This window comes from Harpia harpyja, chromosome 1 (assembly GCF_026419915.1).
Source record: "Harpia harpyja isolate bHarHar1 chromosome 1, bHarHar1 primary haplotype, whole genome shotgun sequence".
Taxonomy (NCBI): domain Eukaryota; kingdom Metazoa; phylum Chordata; class Aves; order Accipitriformes; family Accipitridae; genus Harpia; species Harpia harpyja.
In genome coordinates this window covers 2240581-2259871 of record NC_068940.1, presented here as the reverse complement: position 1 = coordinate 2259871, position 19291 = coordinate 2240581, and the positions used below count along the sequence as shown (strand labels likewise).

General features: G+C 36.8%; 1 protein-coding gene across 6 annotated transcripts in view; it reads right to left on the bottom strand.

Moving 5' to 3' along the window:
• Positions 1-19291, bottom strand: part of SLC12A7 (solute carrier family 12 member 7) — a 69719-nt gene that overhangs the window by 13379 nt on the left and 37049 nt on the right. For all 6 annotated transcript variants that reach the window (XM_052796611.1, XM_052796698.1, XM_052796869.1 and 3 more), the window contains exons 10-19: positions 18808-18906; positions 18053-18110; positions 15338-15512; positions 11918-12036; positions 10653-10751; positions 8293-8412; positions 6056-6160; positions 3588-3756; positions 535-730; positions 25-194 (exon numbers count right to left, since the gene is read on the bottom strand). In XM_052796611.1, coding sequence (XP_052652571.1) covers positions 25-194; positions 535-730; positions 3588-3756; positions 6056-6160; positions 8293-8412; positions 10653-10751; positions 11918-12036; positions 15338-15512; positions 18053-18110; positions 18808-18906 — 1310 coding nt within the window. The remainder of the gene's footprint in view (positions 1-24; positions 195-534; positions 731-3587; positions 3757-6055; positions 6161-8292; positions 8413-10652; positions 10752-11917; positions 12037-15337; positions 15513-18052; positions 18111-18807; positions 18907-19291) is intronic.

Genomic DNA, 19291 nt, shown 5'->3' with positions numbered 1-19291 from the left:
CCAGCCATTTTCTGTTGTCCTTGCCTTGTGCTGTCGAAGAAGAAAAGGCAGTAACATCAGCATACCACCATCATGAACAATCCACCACACATCTATGTTTCCCTCCGTAAAACGTTCTTGATTTGTTGGAAATAAGTCAATGTTTTTAGCCACCAACAGTGCTTGCTGAGCTGCTGTTGTTTCTCGTACAGTATCTGCAAGGGAAAACAAGACTTTTGGATCAAGAACTTCTAATTTTCATTCATGGCTTTTATTTCTGTTTTAAATTCAAAAGCTTACATCCTCCCAGATTCTGCTGAGGCAAAAGAGGAAGAACCTGGGTTTAGTGACTAACCTGCTTAGGAAAAGAACAAGACAAGCCATGGCTGACAAGACTGAGGGCTAAGAAAACCCACTCCATGTGAAATCAGATATGGGGAAATATTCCATTGTCCACTGGATGTTCAGCATCACATTTCTTTTCCTCCACACAGCAAATACATTAGTTACATAGTTGTATTACAAATGCATAGGAGAAAGTCAATAAACACATACCAACAAAGTTTTTCCATGAGAAACGATTTTCTGTCTGCTTCCATGACTGTGGCCATGCCATCAGGACTGTGTTGTGCTTCATCCCTCCTAGACCAGCTGACTGAATCAAATAGGATATTCCATCTCTGAAATGAGGAGACACCACAATCTGGCAAAATCCTTTAGTCTTTTCCACTCCCATTAAGGCCTTAATGTTCTGCAAAAGGAAGATTACACATGGGGAAATACAGTCATCAACACTGGTAATAAAGACCATAAGGAATAACAGCAGTAAATAAGAGCAAAACATTAGCTACAACGTACAACCAACACCAAGAAACTGCTAATTCCAAAAGAGCGAACATGATTCTGTGACAACTAAAACCCCAAACACCTACCTCCCCAAAAGACACCACACACAGGTTTTTCATTACTTTAATTATTCAGCCTTTTATTTCCAAAGAATGAACAAGTAAAACCACATTGACAAAGATAAAGTAACACTGCTTCAGGTAAAGTAAAAAATGCTGACGGACAAAGCAGCGTATGTTTGGAATGACAAGTCCTTTCTTTTGGAATTGGAAGGGTTTGGAAAAACGTGATGCCAAGGGCTTTAGAAGAAGGGGCCACCAAAGCTCCTTAAACAACTTTGACATTAACAGGCCGATTCTTTATTTATCGGCTCCCAACATGGAAAAATAGATGCACAGGAGACAGTTGGAACCACTGGCTGAATAATGACAAGGTAAACTGAGGAGATTAAGTCTTCCACACCCCTTTAATTTCAACATGGCTCCCCTTCATTTAAATACTGACAAACATACAGACACATAACCAAGTAATTTAAAAGTAGCATTCAAAATGGTATCAAGGTTGACCAGGGAACATCAGCTTTGGCATTTACTATGTTTTGATGGCACGACTTTAAAAATCCCATCATTATCAATAACTTGTGTAGGAGATCAGCATGGTTTCAGAAGGAAGAACCAGCACATCAAAATCTGGAATTTTGGAAGTGCCAAAATACCTATCAAAACCCATCAGGAACAGATTTGATCACAGAAAGCCTGGTACTGACTCAATGTGGCTTCACATCAGTAATTCTGTTTAGTTGAGGAAAAAAACACTGCAGAGAATTTGGTAGCAAAGCTAACAAGTCAGTCTGTGCAAAAAATATCTGCAAGGGCATATCAGTTTAAATAGATGCTTTTTTCTTTTTAAAAGAAACACAGGAGAAATCTTGATTTCCTACAGATCTTCTAGAAACATTTTTTAGTTGGTTTTCCAAAACCAATGAGGCCTCCAGATGCTCAAACTTTTACAATTCATCTTCATTTCCATTTTAAAAGCAATAGTTTCCTCGATCTTAACACCAGGTCTGACTTTCTAGAGAACCTGGGGATTAGGTCTCCCTTAAATTCATTCCTGTTCCATCTCAAAAATGTAGCTGACTTCCAAGTTAAGAAACTATAGGTAACATTTCAAATCCTCATGGGTAAACTAATGGTTTGCTTTGTTTTATTTCAGAGGCCTGATTGTATTCTTAGTCTTGTTTTCTACTCACACGTTGATAACAACAGCTTAATAACAATTACTTTCACAATTTACCATTGCTAGACTTTTTCCACCGTGTTTTGAAGCTAATTGCTCTCTTGGAGCCTTTCCATGCGATATCAACTAGGCCATCTGGCTTCCTACTTTGTTACTTTAAAAACCAGTAGGGACAAGTCTGAATACCAACAGGGAGAAAAAAAGCAAGCTGGGAGAAAAAGGGCTTTAAGTCCATTTCAACATCTCAAATGCTCATCTATTTTAGAGATTCCAGGTTTGAATAAATCACAGGCATTATTACACAGCTTTGAAGATGACTTGGATCAAAATAGTAGACATTTCAACTGATATTCTTTTCAACAACACTGAAGATATTAACCATTTTTGGAAGATACAATGGCAATCAAAGCCTACTTTTGGAGTACGCTTTATAGTAGTGTTCTAAAGGCAACAGATTTTTCAATAGCATTCAATAAAATACATGAAACATGGTATTTTCTAAAAATGTTGTTTCCCCACTCTATAAAGTTAGGAGTAGGAGGGTTTGCATAGGTAAGCAAATACAATTATCTATCCCGAGTTACCCCAATACTGGATCAAACAAAGAAGTACACAAGCTGTTTAAGATCAAACAGAAAGGGAAACTCGCTTTGCATTGAAAGTCCAAGCTCTATGAACAATGGCTCTTCAGAAGCTCAGCCTATTAACTTCCCTTTTTCCTTCAGGGGACAATTTAAAATTAAGTTCAGGTATTTTCAAGGGCTTCCCACAAAAATGTCTATGTATTTCCAATCGGGTAGCACAGTCAAATACTGACAAGTTGTTGGGGGGCGAGGAGCGGGAAGAGAGAAACATTCAAATTAAAGTCACTTGTGTTTGCAAGCACAGTTAGATGTCATCTTAAATTACATGACAACTTACTGTTTTTTCCTACCTCATCCTACCCTCTCTGGAGATACAGAATAAATAGGAAAGAAAACAAAAAAGAAAAAAAGTAAAGGAGCTCAAGGATGCTGTTTACAGTTAAGCAACAGAGTAGGATTCCGGTGAAGACTGCTCCTAATCCTAGCTGTGCTATATATTTCGAGGACAATGTAGAAACTAATACCATGTATATATCCAGAGGATGAAATCATGCCAAACACATCCGCACTTGTTAGCTAAATGTTCAATTTTTTGTTAAATAAATCTGTTTTCTTTATAAGGTAATTTGTTAAAAATCTATCACTTGGCTTTTTCAATAATGTAATTTGATTGTGAGCCCAGGGCTCTCAATATTAAAGAAAATAAAAAGCTAAAAAGTATCAGCATTGTCTCCTCCTATTGGGAAATTTTATAAAACATTTTGCTACACACACCAACCTATTCTTTATATATAATCATTGACTGTGCTGATAGTAAAAAATGGATGTTTTATTCAGTACTTTACAACAGTCTGTTCTAATTCAAGATACGAGTTATCAGGATTCAACATGTAAATACTAATGGAAGTTACATGTGTTTGTAAGTTGTCTTTTACATACCTCTTCAGCTTTCTGAGCTTCTGTACATTTATCCAAGTAGATTCCCTGAAGCACAGAGCCCACAATAGTCAGTCCTTTACCAGCCTTCAACTGAGAGGTGAAAGAAAGCAATCTAGGATGTTTCACCAACTGCTCACTATCCAAGTTTAACAAGACCAAAAGTTGAGGTCTGCCAAAAAAAAAAAAAAAAAAAGTTAAACACACATATGTATAGAAAAGCAAGAAAAAATTGGAAAATTAAAATTAACAATTAATAAAATGCAGATTAAGTGCTTAATTCAATGGAAAATAGTCAACTGTCAAGCAAGGAAGTCATAATTTGCAATAGCAACAACACTTCAGGTACAGAATACCTACGTGAACCAGCATACCATCATTCTGAAAAGCTACCTTATAGAACCGTTTTACCAAGGAAGTTATTGAATCAAAATTATCACCCTTCCAAGGTCATCTAGACCAACCTGCTGCCTGAAGTGGTTAAACACTGAAGGAACACCAGATTTACAGCTCCATTCAGCTGGATTTTGAAAAGCTCCAGAGACAGAGATATTATGACCTCTGGGCAACCTCTTCAATGCTTAATTACCGTCTTCTCAAGTTTTCTTTTTTTTCTTTCTGCATTTTGTCATGTTCTCTCATTCTCCTACCTTATGCTGCTCTAAGATTTTGACTCCGTCTTCTCAGTAACCTTCTCAGTAACCTTCTTTTAGGTACTGGATGTTTAGTAGTTAGTTATATCAGCTTTTTAGGCTCCCCTTAAGCCTCCTCCAAGCCCAATAAGCATAGCTCCCACAGGAGATATGCTCCTGTGCCCCAACCATCATCTTGGTGGCCCTCTGCTGAACTAACTCCAGCTTATTAATGTCTTTCCTATATTAGGGTGCCTAAAACTGGATGAAATATTCTATATGTATTCTAATGAGTGGTGAGCAAAGAGGAGTTTTATTTCCCAATATAATTACTTCTCGATATACTAGCTATGTTCCTGTTGATGCAGTCCAGCATGTCACTGCCAAGGCACACTGCTGGCTTACTATCTACTGGGAACCACAGGTCCTTTCCACCAGAGCAGGTTCCCAGCCTTGTACCACTGCACTGCACAAGCCTGTCCCAGGTACTAGACTTTGCACTCGTCCTTCTGGATTTTCATGATGTTATTGTCGACCCAGTCCTCTATCTGCACAGGTCCTTCCAAAAGGACAGTCATACCCTTAACCATACTGATAGCACCCCAAGTTCAGCTTCAACTGCATACTTGATGAGGATGCATTCTGTTTCCTTTAATCAATATCCAATCTGCTTCCTCTTCCCAAACCGTTTTATAGTTTTCCTGTCATTACTACAAATTCAAAAGAATGACAGAGTTGGAGCGTACTTCCCGCCTCAAAACCAGCTCAGTTTAAGGTGTAACATGAAGGTCCAGTTCTAGCAATTACATTGACACAATGGAAGGATAACTCATCTGGAACTTAAGCAACATCAGGGATTTAACAGGAATGCTCTTAGTCAACATTACATTACATTGGTGCCTCTGAGATGCCAAGTTCAGACACAGATAAAGGCAGTGGCTCATGTATTTCATAGCAACTGCCTATGTGCGTCAGTTCCATGACAAATGATAAAATAATGCCATTACACTGAAGGGCAATGGACCATTGCATGTGCATGCACCCAAGGATACTATCACAGAGCAGTGGCTATAATTAAAGTATCACATTTAGTGACAATTGCTTTTTTGTGTGTTCCACTGATCAGAGTGCTTCTGATTTGCATTACGTTCATCAGAAGCGACAATGTGCAAATGACCTTTTGTTTTTAAATGCTAAGTAATTTTTTGTGTCAGCTTTAAGAAAATTGATAGTTTAACAAGTAACAAGAATATATTGCAAAAATAGTAGTGGACATCTAACCCCATTATGTACAAATGGCCAGCAAACGTGAGATTTTGTTTTAATCGTATCTAAGCAATTTAGAAAGTGTTACTATTAAATGAAGCTATATAAAAAAGATTGCCACAAAAAATTAATTTAAACAAATAATGGATCCTCTGTATAGTTATACAATATATTTCAGAGGGAACATATAAAGAAGCAAAAAAAACTTATAGAATTGCAATGTTTCTTCTATAGAGACAGTGGGACTCAATGAGAACTGTTCCTTTGAAACTGAAAATCTATAAATAATCAAACATTAAAATTCTTTTGCGCTTTGGAAAACTATGTCAACACCACATGGATTTAAGTTTGAGTTAGTTTGCCCATATTCCCAGCAAAGTTGATTACGTGCTGACTGTAAGTCACATTCTGTTGCGGTAAAATAATACTATTTCAATGACATCATTGCCATGCCCAAGTTAAAACATTATTTTAAATGGTGAATTTCACTTTGGCCATTTGCTTTACCAGCAGTATTCCCAACAGATTTACATATTTCAAGAGTCATGTGACCTTGGAAGGCATAGGACTTACCTCCAGTTCTTGGTGTGAGGAGGACCGTCTTCAACACGAAGCAAAGCATAGCGAGCTGCATTCAGAGACAGTCCTCGGATTCCATCACCCCATTCTTTTTCCGCTCTTCAGGGTGCAGAAGAGATTCAATTAACAGGGTCCCATTTATTTATACAAATTAAGTACATTTTTCTCACGTGAGGGATAATGGGCATAAAAAATGAATACTCTTTTGCATGAAAAACTCATCTTGCAGATTTAATTCACGAATGAAGACTAACCAAGATGAAGCAGTCTCAGGTCCTTCAAGAGAACTATTTATTAAGTATTTATTAATATTTATTATGGTTTATTTTATTCATACTTCAAAAGTTTTTTTGTAATCATGAGAGCTACTTAAGTTGCTTTTAAGCACTGGAATGAGTAAGTGAGGGCTACTTAAAAGGAATTATTTTAAAGCAGCAGAATGAATAAGTTAAATTTGACTTGGTATGGATTAGTGTGTTAGAATCTTTCAGCATTGGCTATCTTTCCTTAGAAAGGGAAAGCACACGCATTACCTTCTCCCCGCGCACCACTACAGCTTTCTCCACTTCCTTTCCTTCCCAGCTTTTCTCCCAGATGAGCCTAAAGCTTTATCTGCCCTCCTGACCACTTTCAATCTCCTTACATTTTTCACTCCTCCTTCTCCCAATACAAAGCTACGCTCTATGCCAGGTGGCCAACCAAATAAGAAAGAACTGTTAGGCTAAACACATTATTTTCTTTGGTGGGGATTCTACTACAGCAAAGGGTCCATCTTCCTTACCCTCCCTCCCTCTTATTTCCATTGATGAATTCTCACTAAACTGTTACCTCTAACCTTCCTTCAAATTTTAGATGAAATAAGCCGAACTGAATTCAAAAGCTATTAAAGAACAACATGGCATTTAGAACATACCCTGACAGACAGCACAATCACGTAAGTTTCTTTTACTTAGTTATCCAAAAATTAAAATAAAAACTGAAGTTTTCTCCAGACAGCAGTTTTTAGAACATTTCGGGGTGAGTTTCTCCCCACCGCCCTGTTTCTGCAAAAAAGAATCTCTTGCTACAGGGTAGATGTGCTGGCTATGTACCAACATTTGTAAAGTCTGTATATGAATTTGGATGTACGTATAATTTTATGTATGTGCATACCTACATACACACACACAAGCAGAACTGTTATCATCTGATCTGACTTCCTGGCTAAAATAGGCAAATTAATTTCCTTATAATTAACCCAGTAGTTACAATCCAGGAAAGCATCTAACCTGGAAATGGAGATATTAAAAGATGCAGAACCCACAAGGTGGAGGCGTTTATACCAGCCGATCCACTTAAGACCTGTGCTTAATCACTCATCAAAACAACTGGCCTCGCTTCAGCTTCCTGCTCCAAGATCTTACTATTTTTCTTGACTAGAATCTTTCAGCATTGGGTATCTTTGCTTAGAAAGGGAAAGCACACACATTACTGATCATAATCACCTCTAGTGTTTCAGTATGTTGTTTAGTTGGGGTTTTTTGGTTGGGTTTTGGGGGGTTGGGGAATTTTTTTTTTGTTATTGGGGGGGGTGGTTTAGTTTGGGTTTTGTGTGTTGGGGGGTTTTGGGGGGGAATGGGGTGGGTTGTTTTTTGGGTTTGATTTTTTTTTTTTTTTAAATGAACTCGGCATGTTCTTTAAGTCTCCTACTTGTACCGCCTTTCTTAAAGGTATGGCTCTATATGTCTTCCTTGTCAAATGCATACAATGCAAAGTATGTTGCAATTTAAAGATTATCTAAGCCTTCAGAAAAATAGGTACTTTTCAGTAAGTGCTCTGGATTGTTCAGTATGATTCATTCTAAAAAGTGCTAAAGTCCACACAAAAGAGTAGGTTTTGGGCTTTAGCACAAGTTAATAATAAGGTAACAGTTTTGTAATAGTTGCTGCTTGATATTAAAAGGTCATGTTCCTGAAGTACCAAAACTTTACACCATAACCTCTGCTTAAATGAAAACTTCCCAGCCTTATTGGTTCTTATTTTGATTAGTCCTGGCTGTCAAGATGTTTGGGACAGAGCTTCCAGGGAAATTAGAACCAAAAACTTACAGCCCTTAACAGAGACAGGATCTTACCTTGTTTCAAGGAATACTCTTAATTCTATTACTTCAGTTCTATCTATTTTATACAAAAGTGCTTTTTGCTGAATATTAAAGATATTAAATATAGAATAAATAAGATATATGGTCTTACCCTCTATATTCTATGTATTTGTATATACATCCTGCGATTAGCATGGCAATCAAAGCATAGTACCAAGAGCAAATGAACATCAAGGCAAGACATAAACTCATCCCCAGGAATGAGAGAGTCCTAAAAGAAACCATTTTTTTCCATTTTTTTAAATAGGCATGCAAATGTTCTACAAAGTCAATTTCTTATTCAAGTTAACTCCCAGAAAGGCCTTTCTTCTTCAAAGGCCATTTCATAGCTATTATATAAATAAAAATACATTGTCCCAATTTTAGTTTATAAAAAGATTACATCCTGAACCTTTGTGTGAAAAATACAATTGAACGAGATAATAACAATAGATTTACTACATTTGTCAGTTCTGAAACTCTATCAGTACCTCCAAGTAAGGTCAGTTTCAAAACACATTGCTATCACTTATTGTTGATTTCAATTTAAGCTAAAAAAATTGTCAAACAATACTAAGCAACATTATGTTACTTCCAGCAAAAACAGTTGATTAGTTTAAATTAAATTTGACTCATCATTTATATTCTCCACTTCCGTTGTGGCCTGTCTCTTCGGCAAGAACACAGCACAGAAGAGATTACAGAAAACAATCTTTCAAAGGCTATCAAGAGAAAATGTTTGTGAGCTGAAAAAGTTACAGAAGCATTTCCAGATTGAAGTTTATATGCCTGGTTTGCCCACACTATTAATCAAGAAAGATATAAGTCAGCTCAGACCTGGACAGTTTGGTGAATAGTCACATACAGCACCCCAGATTTCTTTTCACCTGATTTCCAAATTAGAGCTAGCTTTCACTGTATTGACAAAGAGTGGCAGCAGACCCAGCTTTTGTTTGGTCCCTTTAGTTTGCCTCTTTAGTACCATGCAAGTACTGAGTCCAAATGCATACAGTTTTAAACCAAAGAAATGCTTTCTACCTGTTCTGAGGACATCAATCTAAATGTAGTTTGCCTAATAGAACAAGGGCTGCTCTTTCATGCTTGACTTAGCCAACCTAAGGCTCTACTTTTACTCAAAAAATAAAGTTCCATCCCAAGTCTAGCCAAGCATTCCGACACCTGCTTTGGCTAGAAATGATTATGTTGCCACACAGTAAGTCAGTTGGCTCACTGATCTCTCCGAGAACAACATAAAAAAGAATTGTTGCCAAATGGTTACAAACTCTGCTGCTGCCGCCACGTCACAACCCTTTGCTTTTAATTCCTCACCATGGTCCCTCCTGTACCTCTTGCTACCCTCCATCTTATCCACCTGCCTTAGCTTTCAAGCTACTTTGTACCTTCTACTATACTTCTTCCACAGTCAGGTTATTCAAGGGAGGTGGAACAAAAACCAAAAAGAAAACAAAACAGAAACAAGCAAACAAAAAAAGACAGCAATCCCCCATTTTCCTTCTTGATGTTGCAAATACTACTAGGTGTTTGCTGTGATAGACTGGAAGACAGGCACTGATGTATTTGGAGGTTTAGATACCAAACTAGTAAGTGCCTACTGAGCATATTCAAAAAGATTTTTCAGGGCTAAACCTGTGACATTTCATTTTCACTCAATTCTTTAAAAGAAAAAATAATAAGCAACTCTTACATCCTAGAATCAGGCCAGCTTATCTCCTAAAGGCTCTAGTCCTCATGGCATTTCAGCACTAAAATGTCTCAATAGAATTACTGTTAATTAAACAAACATGTATTTTTAACATTCAGTAAAAAAAAAAAATTAATAAAAAAAAGTTTCCCACTCTTAGTTTGAAATGTTTGAACTCTTAAGCCATTTAATAAAACCTAAACAAAAAAACCACACCCACACTTTTTGTATAACTAACCTTTACTTTGTCAAGTATATACTTGTTTACTTCAGTTATCAAATGCAATGTCCAAAGCATGACATATTTTTAAAACAGTGATCATATCGTTAAAGAGCCAACTGATGTATATTAAATTAGTTTTCCTGTTTTAGTTTTGTGTATTTTTTTCACAACTAAAATGAAAATTGTATCAGCCTTCCTGAACATTTTTACCAGTTCTCCTTACCTATATATAAAATACAGCTTGTTTTTTTTTTATCTTCATTCTCACATGTTCAGAAGATCTTAGCTTATAAGCAATATCAAAATGCCATCCTGTAGCCCCTTCGCAAATCCTCTACATTAGCCACATGTTTTTGTGATCACAGCTATTACTAGCCTTATTCCAAACACATGAGAACAAATGTTGCTGTTCTAAGATTATTCATGCACTGAATACTCTATCTCATTTAAATCAGAAAGGAGATTTTGTTTTATTATTGCAAGAAAATCAACAGTTTAGGGCTGCGTAATTAGTTTTAACTCTTCTGAATGAAGGAATATTCCCTACCAATGGTAATACTTGAAACGAGGTCTCCAGTTGGGAGTCCGTAAAAGAGTCTGAACTGCACAAGCCAGATTTACGAACATATAGCACATAAGGAAAAACCTGTTAAGAAAAAAAAAAAGAGCATTTTCCAATAGGGAATTAACTAGACAGATTTGCATTAAAACACAATCCAGAAAAGGGTAGGAACTTGTACACTGTGTTCACAGTAGCCAGTAGAACACAAGATGTAGATTAAATTAATATTTGTAGAATATTAGGCCTCAAAACATGGTATTAGCATAATATAAAGCCTCAAACAAAGATTTCAGAGAAAACATAGCAAACAACTGACAATCATGGTGTACTGGTTTTGGCTGGCACAGAGTTAATTTTCTTCATAGTAGCTCCTATGGTGCTACGTTCTGGATTTGTAACCAATGCAGTGTTGATAACACAGGGATGTTTTAGCTGTTGCTGAGCAGTGCTCACACAGCATCAAGGCAGCCTCTGGTTTTTTTGCTGTCCTGCCAGCAAATAGTCTTGGGGAGGCAACACAGCTGACCACAACGGACCAGAGGGATCTTCAATAATGTATGACATCATGCTCAACAGTAAGAGTTCAGGGAAAGGAGGAAGAAGGGGGGATGTTTGGACTTAGTGGTGTTTGTTTTCCCAAGTAACGGTTACACATGGTAAAGCCCTGCTTTTCTGGAAATGGTTAAACAACTGCCTATCAACAATGAATTAATTCCTTATTTTGCTTTGCTTGTACACAGAGCTTTTGCCTTACCTATTAACCTCTCTTTATCTCAACCCACGAGTTTTCTCACTTTTACCTTTCCGATTCTCTCCCTCATCGCACTGTGGGGGGAGTGAGCGAGCAGCTGGGTTCAACCCATAACACATGGGATAAACTTCCAACACAAAGTCAGTAAAACAAAGTTCAGTTCACACCCTAAAACATTAAATTGTTTTCTCTGTCTCTATTAGATGTACTTGAGCTAAAATAGCAGGAATTTTTATTTTAAAATCGAGATTTTTAGAAGTTGAACATATTTTTACCAGCATTCAACAATGCTGTCATGGAAAAAGTTTTTTGTGCCTAGAAATTAGTTCCAGCCAAAACATTTTGTTGTTTCCTATTATCTCCAGGATCAACAGGAATATAACTTGTTAGAAAACAAAAGCTAGCATGTATTGTTTCAAAAAGAAAAATCATTACCTAGTTAATTTAAAAATAAAATACTATTTAACTTAAGAACACAAAACACCACATTCATACTTACATTGAAAGAATTGGTGCTACACTGTCCAATGAGGCTATCAAAATTCCAATTTCACAAATACCAGCAGTGAGGAGCAGAGCCCAAGTTGGTTCTCCATTTGCTTTTCCATGACCAAATACCTAGTTCAATTCAAGTAAACAGTAAGATTAGGGAAAGCTGTTCGTTATACAGTTATGAAATATGGTGCAGATCACAAACTAGCTTTAACCGGAATCACAAACAGTCATTAAAAGAAAATGAAGCAATCTATACTGCAAAAAGCCACAAAATTGCAAACCCACACATTTCCAATATGAAAAATGTTTACTAAAATAAGCAATGACTACATAATGTTAAAGTACTATTGCAGTTGCTGTTGAAATAGTCTTAAGTAACTTCAAAGCCACATGCATCAGAGATTTATGCTTAGTCTATAAAAAGCTAATATAGTTGAGGGCAGTATTTTTTGTAACGTACAAAAAAGGCATCATCTCAGTACTTACAAACATTAAACATTTATCGTTAAAGAGGACTAAGGTAAGCCTATTATCCTGCACAGAGCCCTGCCAAAAGTAATTTTGCATGTGGTAATTTCTTTTGGGGATAATTCTATCCAGCTATACTGGTGATAGATGGCAAAATATCTCACCTGAAGTTCCAGCCGTATTTATTCTCCTCCATACACTTACAAAGACTAAACCCTCACTCCCATTTTCCATGATGGCTTCCTTTCCAAATATCTAGGTTCTTCACCTCACTCATTCTCCATACTGTCTCCTTCCCTTAGCTTTCTGTCATCCATCAATCTTCCCTCCCTTATATTAAAATGCCATTTTTTCTGCTTATGCTGTTTTTTTCTTAAATGTCACATTCTTGCCCCATATTAATCTACTTCCATTCATTTCCTTGATTGTCCGTGCAGCAGCTATATCACTCTGAAACTGCAAGCACTTTTCAAGTCTCAAATCCCTCTTCAAACATCCTGCTTCTCCTGCATTCCCCTTCCCCCACTTCCCAAACCATGTAAATTTTTTCCTTCTGGTTCTTCACTCCTTTGAAATCTAGCCCTGATAAGATGGAATCATACTGTCACCCTCTCAGGAAGTACCAAATTTTTACTTCAGACAAAAGTGAAATTTTTTGTTTGTCTCTCTCAATACAACCCAGCATTTGTAATTTATTGCATTACAACCCCTTCCCACCCAGTCAAACACCATCACGATTCTGTTCCCCCAACCCAGCATACTCAGTGTATTTACTTCCAGTTACAGGTATAGGTCTTGAAAGTCAGGGAACATGCCGCTGCTCTCAACTGTGAAATAAAGCAGCAGCATGTTTGATATTCTTGTACACCCTCATCATCTTTCTCTGCCCTGGTGGAAAAGATGCTCCTAAACCAAGGTAATGGCGATACAACTTTCTCAGGGAATGAGTTGCCAACACCGTAGGTGCAGAGCCACCCACGCCAGCAGAATGGGAGACGCAGCCGTTGCATTTCCTGCTAGCAGCAGCACTGCTGCAACTGCTGCGGCAGCAGAGGGGCTGCAGAAGCAGCAAATGCTGTCTTTTTAACTTGTTTACTTCTTGATTCATTAACTCTTCTGGCTCCTGCTCCTAGCAGCAATACTAGTGTACATTTCCAGTGACCATTCATCCCTCCAGCCCAAGAGAAGGAAGGACCTAAGAGAAAATATCAAGGATATAGCCCTACTGAGACTAGGCACTAGCAGACAGACCATGGCAGCAGCAGCAGCGCAACGGAAACAAGCGATTAAAAACTGAGAAAAGTGTTGGCAACAGCAGCATGATCTGCCTTTAAAAAAACCTAACAAAAACCCCCACAACACACAAAAGACAACCCACCCCCACAAAGCCACTAGCATTACCTCTTCCATTTTGCTTTGCTTCTCAGCTTTTCCAACCACCTCCTCTAACCCATTCCCTGTGCACTCCTTCCCCCTCTTCACCCAAGTCCTTTCCTCTCTTATTTTCCCATTCCCACATATTCTGCACATCTCCCTCCTCTTCAGATGTTCCCCCCTCCAACCCCACACAAATTCTCCAGCTAACCCATCATCCATAATAGTCCTAGGCACAGCCTAGCTCAGGAATTTTCTCCTCAAGTCACACATCAACTCATCAATGAGTGTTGACTCATTGTAGGCTTCCCTCAAACTCAGGCACCAAACCAAGCTGCTGCTATTCTATACCTAGCACTCACTGAAGATATAGATATCTCTGAATAGACTCTTAAGTTATTCACCAAGAGTAATAATAGCCCATTTTTAACATAACGTACTACACCAACCTCAGATGTGAGACAGTGACCTAGAGCACACATCTGATCGAGACTCCAGAGATAAGTGTGGGTACAGTAAGGAAGACTAAAACATAAGTTTGGTTATATAACTTGGGTAACAAAATAATTATATAAACCTCTCAAAGAGATATATAAACACAAACAAGTGCTCCAAATCGCCCTCAGGACTCTCTCCATACAGAACAGCCTAGTCTCCTAAATTCAGCCCTAGCTACCTTCAGTGTCAGAGCTATCTGCAGTTTCTTTCTGTGTGCTAAATTTGATAATTGTCCCATAACTCTGTTCCCAAAATATTCATAGTTACTCAGACATAATCCTGGTTTTTATACTTGAACCTGTTCTTGGTAGGTTAGCCAACAGTTGCACAGCACAATGTTATGCTTGGCAATTTGAGGTAGGCTTTCAAACTCCAAACTTCGCCACAGAAACCACAGCTTTGCTCTCTAGACATTATCATCTTTTCAAATTTTATTTATTTTTAACTCAAGTCTAGTTGTCTAGTTTTTGCAGATACAGCCTAACAATTGTATTAAATATCTTCCAGCAACAGCTCTCTTTTCTTCTGTTTGCCAGCTTACTCACTTCCTTTGAGAAAAATCTGATTGATTTATTTTTAAAAACATGCACAGGGATGTTGGAACAATATTAATGTTCCAAGTCATAGGATAGAATTCTATTGTTACATCTCTGTTGACTTCATTTAGCTTACGAAAATGAATAAAAATTAGATTGTATCTCTATGATACAAGTATCATGCAGTTCCATATTGAGATTAAATCAACTCTGTTCACAAATACAAGTCGTAAGCACAACCTGGAATCAAGAAGTTCAGTTGTTAGTTGCTTCTTAGTTCATTTATTTCCACTTATAGAAGACTTATATTCTCAGTTTTGAACCACTAACTCTTATGTGCAAGAAAAAAATTAATTAAATTGCATTGCACAGAAGTATCCACGTTCAAACTTTGTCCTACAATAGCTTGATCTGTTATTGTGCACAATTACAAGTGAGCTCCAAATCTTTTCCTCACAGTTCTACAGGAATAGCAGAATTAATGCCTGATTTTTTTGTCAAATTATAAGCCATATTTGAAGTACTGTAAAGAAAAAAAAAAATCTCACTTGAATAAATGGTACAATGCCATCTCTTGCAATGGCCTGCAACAGACGGGGTGCACCAGTGAGACTCTGAAGACCAGCACCACACGTTGAAAAGAATGAACCGATCACAATAACCCATGGAGAAGGCCAGGCCAGTGTACCGACCACTAGATTTCCATTAACTGCTTCTCCAAACCTTAGGGAAGGGGGGGGGGGAGGAGGGAGAAAAAAAAAATCAGTAAGCATTAAAGTAACTTTTACTATAGCTTCAACACCCACATTTCAAACTTTTTGGACAACAGCACTTTTCAACAACAAACACCATGTCACAGTATGCACTATAGGATTTCCCAACCAACCAATTTCTTTTTATTCTGCTGTTTTAAAGAAAACATATTATAGTTGATTCATTGTAAGTGCTGCCTCTAATCAGACATGCAGCAATTACCAGGTATCTTGGTAAACTTTACAGAATTAATAGCAATAGATAAAGTATTTACATATGCATCCTTTAGATCCTTGTGACTGCTAGGAACTAGGTTACAGAAGTCTGTTCTACAAGTAATACAGGTATACCCTGGGGCATAAGCAGGAGATTGGCAAACCAAAGTATTAGTCTTTCCTTTTAATAGTGTGACACTGACAGGGGCATAAGCAGGAGATTTGCAAAACAAAGTATTAGCCTTTCATTTTGATAGTGTGACACTGACATGGACAAGTAAATAGAGAAACTACTAGACACAACCATCTCAAGTTATCCACATGCCTTCTGACTATCGTGCCACCTGATGCATTTTTTAAGTGACTAGGCAAACAAGTGGGTAGAAGTCAGGAAGAGAGAGGTGCTTTCATTAGTCTCAAGTGTCCTATCCAATGCCACTTTTTTTTTTTTTAAAGATAATTAACTTTATGTTCATTTATGGACATCTTGGGTAAACTACAAAAAGGTTCTTTCTGCCCCATCCCCACCCTCAACCTGATGTTTTTGTTTTAAAAACAAGTAAGCTTCTTGTAGTTCATCTTAGTCTTAAAGTTGATTTTGGCTGCTTACTAAGAAAACTATCTACAATGTGATAGCGTAATTTCTTCTTGTCCCCCCAATGTTTTTGGGTTTTTCAAAATAAACACCAGAAAAAAGAAAAGGCTACAGACTAAGACAAATTAAATGCTTTATCTTTTTTCAGATCTGGTCTTAAACAGGGTCAAAAAACATAGTAATCAAGTTAATGTAATAAGACAGTGTTCAAACTCTTGCATATACCTAAGCTTGGATGCATGGCTACACACTATTTTTGGCAGATGGAAAAAGGGGAAACCACACCCTTTAAAAATATAGGAGGAAAAAAACACATTATGTTTCTATGATGACATTTATACAGCTGCACATTCATTCTCAATTCAAATTCTAATGCCTGTGTTTTAAACACAGGGTAGGAACAACTTGGAAAGATGAAAGACAAACACTGAAAGATGTACAACCTACTTTTTCCTCATGGCAGATATGACAATCCATAATGAAAAAAAAACCCCAAACCCAAAACAGTCTTTAAACCAGACCAAAATCCATACATTTTACTGTTATGCTGGCAGCATTGTAAATGAAAGAACATGGATTCAATGCTCTTGCTACAATGCATCATACTCTAGTGACAGATCACCTGCACTCACAGCTTGCAAAATTCTACCACCCTGCCCCAGTAAATTTCAAATATGTTATTTTCAAAAATGTGAGTTTACAGATATTGGCTTTGCATTAATTTATAATTCAAAATTCATTTACTGTTTCTTACACGTCTGCTTGATTTAGTTTGTATATTTACTTTGAAGAAAAAGAAAATTGAGAATTTCACTGATGCGGCAATACCATTTTAAAGTAAAAATGATGCCCTGCTGCTTCTTGTACTAGCTTTGATTAGAATCCATCTTTTAACTTATGGTTTTCCTTCTAGACTAAAAGCCTGTGTTTTGAAATAAGTTGTCTCAGCACCATCTCTGTCCCCTTCCAAACAATATCCTAATGCTACCGCTTCATCACCAAAAGCAAACTTGGACCTTAGTATTAAAGAGAACCAGACACCAGCCAGGAAACGAATGTGAAACCTGCCAACAGATTCATCTTAGTCAACTTCTCCTAAGGGAGAAATTTATCAAAACCTGGAGATTCCATTCATGCTTATCTCCATTACATTTATTCCCTTCTTGCTTCATAATGTGCCTCAAATACCCTCAGGTAATTACATGGGTGAAAACTTACACGAGTCCTGATCTACAACTGATCTCTTAAATCAAAAAATAAGTCATACATCCAGTGGAAATTATAGGCCTGATTGTGCATTGCAGTCTCTCATGAACTCTCCTTGTCATGTAACTGTCAAAAAATCTTTTTCTGTGTTTGTTCCTCAGGAACATATTACTTCTCCCAAAGTAATACCACTCCCCTTACCCCCACAAACACTACCTATGATTTTCTCTCTCAGGAACATCTTGCTAGGGACAGTTCTACTTCAAACATTTATTTTACATTCTGCTTCTACTTCTTGAAGGGATACAGCCGATAACCTGACCAGTTTTTGCAGCTATCTCAGGTTAACAGATAGACTTTCCCTCCAGTTTTAAACTAAGCAAAAGAAAAATATATGACATAGATATTTCCCAGAAGAGCCATTAATAAGTCCTGCTAACATAACCCATGAGCATACATACTTCCTGTAAAATTAGAAGTTGAATACAACTTACTTATCTCTTAATATCACACCTTCTATACAGGCACCGAACAACACTATACAGGAGAGATCTATTACTAAGACTGAAGGAAGATTACACTATAAATAATCATATACATAGAAAGAGAAAACACACCATTTTTCACCTAGGTATGAAATCAAAGTGTCCATCATAACAAAGTGTGTGTGTGTGGGGGGGGTGTTTTGTTTGTTCTGGTTGTTTTGTAGTTGTTTATTTTTAATTCTTCCTTGCTACAACTTTTTAGTTTATGGTCTCTACAACTGCTTTTGATGCATAGTTGATTTGTGAAGTATTGGAAATAGCCAGGTCATACATCATGCAACAGAACAGATATTTTCTCATACAAATAAGCATCTGTGTCTTCTAGGTATTGAAGGACTAACAATTTCTATTACTCATAGTTTGCTTTAAGATTTTCACTGGTTACACTGAATATAACAACAAAGCAATCTGCCAGCTGAAGCATGATGCTAAAACCCTCTACATCACTTAACTAAAAACATCAATTAGATCTTGGAATTTGAAGCACTAGTAGAATATGGAATATATATATAAATATTTATATATACAAATAAAGTTTGAGGTATTTTAATAACAGTTATAAATTATATTGTAGACAATTATTAAATATTTTCAGTTTAGATTTCATTCATTTTATACTCAGGCAACTTTTCAATGAAAAAACTATACTGTTATACCTACAGAACTCACACTAGAAAAAAAAAAAGTTACAGCATAAAGGATACAAATAAAAGATGTTGTTGAAATAGCCAAAATTGTTCCAGTAGGAATAGATTTCTGAGCATCCTTAAGATCTCCAGATCTGTTTGAACCTGCCATAATACCTTAAAAAGAGACCAAATTTATATGTCAAAAACAATTAATACTAATTCCATGTAAATAACTAATAGAATAGGAACATTTAACTTTAAGCCTGATTTAACACATCATTACCAATGGAGCAGGCTACAGAAATGTATTATAATACTGCACAAATCCTCAATTTATACCATTTTATTCAGAAATTTGTGTTACCATGCATTGTTGGCTGAACAAATTTCAGAAAGCTCAAGAGACAGATATAAAAATGAAAAAATTATTTTACAAATATAACTTCAGAATAATTTTTTAAATGGGGAAATATAAGGAGCAGCAAAATGTTGGGATGGATGTTATAAACTAATGAGATTTGGCAATTTTAGCCAGTGTGACCAAATGCACTAACTTTCT